At 48.1% G+C, this 6,686-nt stretch overlaps 1 protein-coding gene across 1 annotated transcript; it reads left to right on the top strand.

Moving 5' to 3' along the window:
- Positions 1-3,144: 3,144 nt before the first annotated feature.
- LOC123427279 (UDP-glycosyltransferase 73C6-like) lies at positions 3,145-5,033 on the top strand. Its single transcript, XM_045111287.1, has one exon. The coding sequence runs from the start codon at positions 3,455-3,457 to the stop codon at positions 4,913-4,915; it is 1,461 nt and encodes a 486-aa protein (XP_044967222.1). The 5' UTR covers positions 3,145-3,454; the 3' UTR covers positions 4,916-5,033.
- The last annotated feature ends 1,653 nt before the right edge of the window (positions 5,034-6,686 follow it).

Genomic DNA, 6,686 nt, shown 5'->3' with positions numbered 1-6,686 from the left:
AAAGTTCATAGATTTGAAAAAAGGTAAAAAAAAATAGATTTCACAGTATTAATCAGAATTTTGAAAATAGTTTGTGAATTTTGAAAAAAAGAGTCATGGATTTCAAAAAAGTTTATAGATTTTGAAAATAAAAACTTTATAAATTTTGTTGGTTTGGGGAAAGAAAGACAAATTTGGAAAATTTCCAGCATTTTTTTAATAAAAGTTCATCAAATTAGAAAAACAAATACATGGATTTACTTTTTTGATAAGTTTGGAAAATGTTGGTGAGTTTGAATATATTCATGCATTTGGAAAAAGTATGATTTTTTCATTTTTTACAAATTTTGAAACTATCATGGATTTTGATCTTTTTCCTATGTTTGGAAAAAGTTGGTGAGTTTAGATATATTCATGCATTCTATTTCTGTTTATTTTTACTTTTTACGAATTAAAAAATCATGTGTTTTAAATAAGGTTTATAAAATTTGAAAAAAACACAAATTCAAAGAAAGTTCGTGCGTATGAAAAATAAAAATAAAAACAAAATTGGTAAATAAAAGATAAGGGAAAGAGAAAGATGTAAAAATGAAAAAATAAATATATAAATTAGAGAACCATATAATAAACCAATCATAAAAAGCCTGGCTGGAAGCTTCCTGGGAAGCCTCACAAAACCGGGAAAGCTTCCTGCTAAAAAAACTCACTGATGGTCTGGTCCAACGCGATTGAAGGGTTTGCGCCAGTTTGGAAAAACAGCTAAAGCTGACGCATAAGGCGCCGAATAGGAGCCGGGCTCGCCACACCCGCCACACCTCAGGACGTCCAGGCTGATAGGGCTTTGGCAACATATTCAGACCCATCCAGCTTGTTGTGAGCCTGGAAAGTCATTTGCTGGCCTAGCTTTGACTGGTCTGCCTGCGGGAACGCTTCTTATGGCCGAAATAATAAAAACTCACCCTTAAAGAAAGGGGCGTGCTACGCGTCAGCCGGCGGATTTTTTTTTAAATATCCGTCAGCTTGCAAGCCGTCAGATCTGTTGCGTCGAGCGACAGAACAATTTCTTCGTTTTTGCAACTTAGGCCTAGTTGCAGTTTTTCTGTAACTACGGTTTTGTTGCAGATTTTTTTGCAACAAAGATCTTATTGTAATTTCTTTTTACAACTGAAGTTCTTTTGCAGTTTTTTTTTGCAATTGAGATTATGTTGCAGAAGCGTCGCGTTGTCGTACTATCTAACTTTAAGGATTCAGATCCTGCAACAGAGCTGTTGTTGCGATGAGAAATTGCAACAACATGCTAGTTGCAAAAACTTCTGATGATGATCATGAGGCACGTGGCGTGTAAAGAAGAGGGCAGATGCGAACGTGCGATCCGTCGGATGATTTATAACGTTTCCCTTAAAGAAAAGGGAAACGCTGTCGTCCCACCGACGGATCCTGATTTCGCGTCCACCGTCTCCTTTGTTCGCCACGTGGCCGGGCGGACGAGCCGTGACCCGTTTCCTGAAACAACTCCATTGTTTCTGCAACTTGGAAGTAGTTGCAGAACGAGGGACCCAGGCATGGCGACGACGGCTTCCACGGGAAGAGCTCGCCGGCCGCCCCGCCGCCGGCCGCCTCGCCGCCTAGAGCTCGCCGGCCGCCCCGCCGGCTAGAGCTCGCCGGCCGCCCCGCCGGCTAGAGCTCGTCGGACGCCCCGCCCCGCCGCCAAGAGCTCGCCGGCCGGCCGCCCCCGCCGGCTAGAGCTCGCCGGCCGCCCCGCCCCGCCGCCAAGAGCTCGCCGGCCGCCCCGCCGGCTAGAGCTCGTCGGACGCCCCGCCCTGCCGCCAAGAGCTCGCCGGCCGGCCGCCCCGCCGGCTAGAGCTCGCCGGCCGCCCCGCCCCGCCGCCAAGAGCTCGCCGGCTGCCCCGCCGACCGCCCCGTCGCCTAGAGCTCGCCGCTCGCCGGCCGCCCCGCCGCCAAGAGCTCGCCGTCCGCCCCGCCGCCTAGGTAGTGGTTCTGCAACTTGAGCTTTGTTGCAAAATTTCTTGAAACATGACCCTTGTTGCAAAAAATTCTCCCGCAAAAACGAAGAAAAATCCTGCAACAAGCAAATTGTTTCTGAAACTCGACCGTTGTTTCAGGAATTAACGGGTCCAAAGTTTATTTCTTGCAACAAAGCGAAAGTTTCTGCAACTCAACCATCGTTTCAGGAATTATGGGGTGCCTGACCGGAGCAGATCCGACGGCTACGTGTAGATCAGACGGCCCTCCAAGTGGTGGATGTTTAGTAAACATCCACCGATGGATGCGTAGCAGGCCCCGAAAGAAAACACAAAAACTAACTGGCTCTTTATTTTATGAGAAACTTTTTGGCGGTGCGTCGGCTGAACGCTTCATCCGATCCTGCACGTGTTATGCGATTCCGTGCATGGGACCCTCTTCCTTTTTTGCCGCACGATGTTATTTTTGCTACAACTGTTTTTTTTGTATCGAAAGGATTTTTGCTGCAACGGTTGGTGATTTTTACTACATTTTGTCTACTAAAAAAAACTGCATTCACATTTAGTTGTAACTCGAGTTTGTCGATTTTGTTTGCAACAACTGTGTTAATTTTTGCTATAGCCGTTCACTAAAAAAGTTTCATACACGTTCGTTAGAATTGCAAGCCGAGTTCATCGGATTATTTTGTTACAACCCACATTTTATTTTGCTACCACGCATCATCAACGTCGTTTTTTTGTTACGATCACGTTGATACTTTTTTTGCTACAACCATATTTTTTCTGCACCGTGATCGAAATTTGCTACAGCCTAAATTTACTGCATTAAGGATTTTTACTGTATGAACAGATCTAACAGTCATATCAGATCCAATCCAACGGATCGGGTCGCCATGGAGCCGGCCGAAAGATTCCACTGACGCGTCGGCACAGAGCACTATTTTTATTATATTATTTTATTGAGGCAAAAGCTTGCTGCGTCACTCGTTACGTGATCTGCTTGAACCGGGATGACCCGATAGCCGTGTCCAAATAAGAGACGACGGAGTCATGGGATCAGACGGCATGAAGTACAAACTCTGGATTGTATTACTCGAGCTAACAATGAATCTGAGTTCTGACTATTCTTGTCGACCGGCCAGACATGAATGCATCAGTGTGTCCACGATGTCCTCATAAACTCGTGCACAATCAAACAGCTCGTTGACAATCTGGCCTTCCCCGCGTCTTCCTTTCGATTTCCCTTTTTTTTTCCGATAAAGGACGATTTTATTAGAATAATCCTACACCTAATCTCCAAGTTTACCCATCATGTGTCGACACAGCCTCGTACTCCTGGTCGCAGGCCATGGAGCCTGCATATATAACAAAGATCCTACCCAGCAGCGCGATACACAGAAACTATAGCCATATTCCCTCCCCATCACATTATTTCCAGTTATACCCAACGTTTTCGAGTTTGTTGCCACCATAGTGCAGTACAGTAATAGGAAATGGAGACCCCCACAAAGCCTCACTTTGTGCTCGTCCCATGGATAGGAAGCATCAGCCACATCGTCTCCATGACGGACATCGGCTGCCTCCTGGCCTCACATGGGGCGTCGGTCGCCATCATCACGACGCCCGCCAACGCGTCGCTTGTCCAGAGCCGCGTTGATCGTGTCACTCCGCGTGGCGCGGTGATCGCGGTCACCGCGATCCCTTTCCCGGCCGCCGAAGCCGGCCTGCCGGAGGAGTGCGAGAGGTTGGACCTCACCACGTCCCCGGCCATGGTGCCTGCCTTCTTCCAAGCCAACAAGAAGTTCGGCGAGGCGGTGGCGCACTACTGCCTTCAGGACGCGCCACGCCGACCAAGCTGCATCGTCGCCGGGATGTGCCACACGTGGACGCTGCCCGTGGCGCGAGACCTCGGCGTGCCCTGCTACATCTTTCACGGCTTCGGCGCGTTCGCCTTGCTATGCATCGACCACCTCTACAGGCAAGGCCGTCACGAGGCGATTGCGTCCGCGGACGAGGTCGTCGACATCTCGGTCCTGCCGCCGTTTGAGTGCAAGATCCTCGGCAGGCAGCTGACGCCGCATTTCTTGCCCTCCATGTCCATGGGGAGCGGGCTGATGCAGGAGGTCCGGGAATTCGACATGGCCGTGGACGGCGTCGTGGTGAACAGCTTCGACGAGCTGGAGCACGGCTCCGCGGCGCTTCTCGCGGCCGCCGCAGGCAAGAAAGTTCTCGCCGTTGGGCCGGTATCTCTGTGTTGCGCACCTAGTCTCGACCCAGAGAGCGACGACGCCAGGCGGTGCATGTCGTGGCTGGACGGCAAGAAGGCCGAGTCCGTGGTGTACGTGAGCTTCGGCAGCGCCGGGTGCATCCCGCCAGCGCAGCTCATGCAGCTCGGCATGGCCCTGGTCTCGTGCCGCTGGCCCGTCATGTGGGTTATCAGAGGCGCTGACTCGTTGCCAGACGACGTGAAGGCGTGGTTACGCGAGAACACCGACGGCGACTGCGACAGCAAGTGCCTCGTGGTGCGCGGGTGGGCGCCGCAGGTGGCCATCCTGGCGCACCCGGCGGTGGGCGGGTTCATGACGCACTGCGGGTGGGGCTCGACTCTGGAGAGCGTCGCCGCCGGCGTGCCCATGGTCACCTGGCCTCTGTTCGCCGAGCAATTCGTCAACGAGAAGCTGATCGTGGACGTGCTTGGCGTCGGGGTGTCCGTCGGCGTGAGAAAGCCAACGGCGAACGTCCTGACTGCCGGCAAACCTGGCAGCGGAGAGGCCAAGGCGGAGGTTGGGGCCGAGCAGGTGAAAAGCGCTCTGGAGAAGCTGATGGGTGGAGGGGTTGAAGGGGAGGACATGAGGAGGAAGGCTCTGGCATGTAAAGCGAAGGCAAACGCTTCTCTGAAGGAAGGGGGGTCGTCGTACAAAAATTTGGAGGAATTGATACAGTCTTGTGTCTGAAAATTTCGACTTAGGAGCAGCCTTATCTGATGGGCTGAGAATATATTTCTTGTTTGTATCGACTGTTCCTGCAGTATCTCCCTTAATAATAATAAAGCGTGCAATGCTTTTGTGGGTCTATCGTCAGTCATTTTGTAGAAAAGTCTTCACAGTTTTAGATAATTAACCCGCAGTCTAATTGTAAGTCACAACGAACCGTTTTTTTGTCATTTTGCAAAAACACCCTTACAGTTTTAGATAATCAACCCGCAGTTCATCTTTTAGCCACGGCCGAACCCTTTTTTTTGCATTTTTCAGAAAACTCCCTGATGTTTCAGGTAATCAACCCGCCCTCCCTATTTAAGTTAGAACGTTTTTTTCATTTTAACAAAAAAAACCTGACTTTTCAGTTAATATATCCATATTTTATCTAAAACAAAATTATCCATATCTTTTAAACCGTAACTTCGATTTTAACATGTTATATATGAAATTTGATTGAAAAAATGTGTAGAATCTAAATAGGATGTTATTTTTAGCTCTCGAATACTTCTTAAATATTATTTTTATGCAAACTTAATCTGTAATGCACTGTCCTTTTTTTCTTTCTTTCCAGCGACCATACAAATTGCAATAAACATCCATTAAATTAAAACCAAATTGAAAGGAAAGAAAACATCGTTAATCACACATGCACACCATTGGAAAATCTCGTGGGGAGAAACAACATATTTCTCATCTTATTCCGAGTGACTATACATTCAAACGTGTTTTCGTTGTGTGAGCACTGAGGCCATCGTCGGTAACACAAATATGATGCCATGTGAAAATATATTGCATTCACAGCGTGTGTTATTTTTTCTTCCATTGCAACGCACGGGCTTTTTTGCTAGTAAGTCAAAAAGTCAATAAAGAAGACATGAATATTTTAAGAACATCTTCAATACTGATACGCAAATTTGCTCCGCCATCCGTTTGTGGACATAGGGATCAATACGTGAATACGTATACGTAAGCCGGCCATCCAACTGCCCGCATACATTTCAAGCCGAATTTTGAAGAAAATCTTTCTTTAATCGTCTAATCACTAACACATTGACTAAAACAACCACCACCATCGCCAGAGAGGAGAAGAAATGGTCTACACCAAGCCAAAATCCAAGAAAAAGCCACAACAACAAAGCCTCATTGTGGGTCTCTAAATAGGAGCCACCACGAATGGCGCAACACTTATCATTGTGGGTTGTCGATCGGAACAAATCTCCACAACTCTTGGATCATAACCATGAACGTCTCGAACGACGATATTGTCAAGAGATTTTAGAATCGACATCCATCTTCCGCCACACAAGAAACTCTTAGTGCACCATTGGTCGGATGAGACCGTCAATACAACTAGGGACGGAGCCAGGTTTCATGCATAGAGGGTGTGAGTTTGCTCATAGAGGGGGGCGAAACTCTCATGGTGTTAGAAAATTAGGCTACAACAACTACTATCATTGAAGAAGGAGTTAGTTGAGGGAGGGGGATCTTGCCCCCTCGCCCCCTTAAATTCGTCCTTGGCTACAGCGCCAGCCACCTCCATCACAAACACTTTCCGGTTATGCAATGATGACACAGGAACCACCGACGCGGCGTGGAGAGCTCCGGAGAAACAAGACCCCCGACAAGACCTCCACTGTTGTCTTGAAGGTCTCGCTTGGGCACAAATCCGTGGCTCCCTAACACCGTCATAGAAGCCATCGAGGTGGTGGCTCGTAATCTTTTATTCGAAATGACGACATTAGCAACA

This window comes from Hordeum vulgare, chromosome 2H (genome assembly GCF_904849725.1).
Source record: "Hordeum vulgare subsp. vulgare chromosome 2H, MorexV3_pseudomolecules_assembly, whole genome shotgun sequence".
Classification (NCBI taxonomy): Eukaryota; Viridiplantae; Streptophyta; class Magnoliopsida; order Poales; family Poaceae; genus Hordeum; species Hordeum vulgare.
The sequence above is the reverse complement of the archived record's forward strand: the minus strand, read 5'-3'. Positions and strand labels throughout refer to the sequence as shown.

Coding starts and splice junctions, on each gene's coding strand:
- LOC123427279 (XM_045111287.1), top strand. CDS start 3,455: ATGGAGACCCCCACAAAGCCTCACTTTGTGCTCGTCCCATGGATAGGA.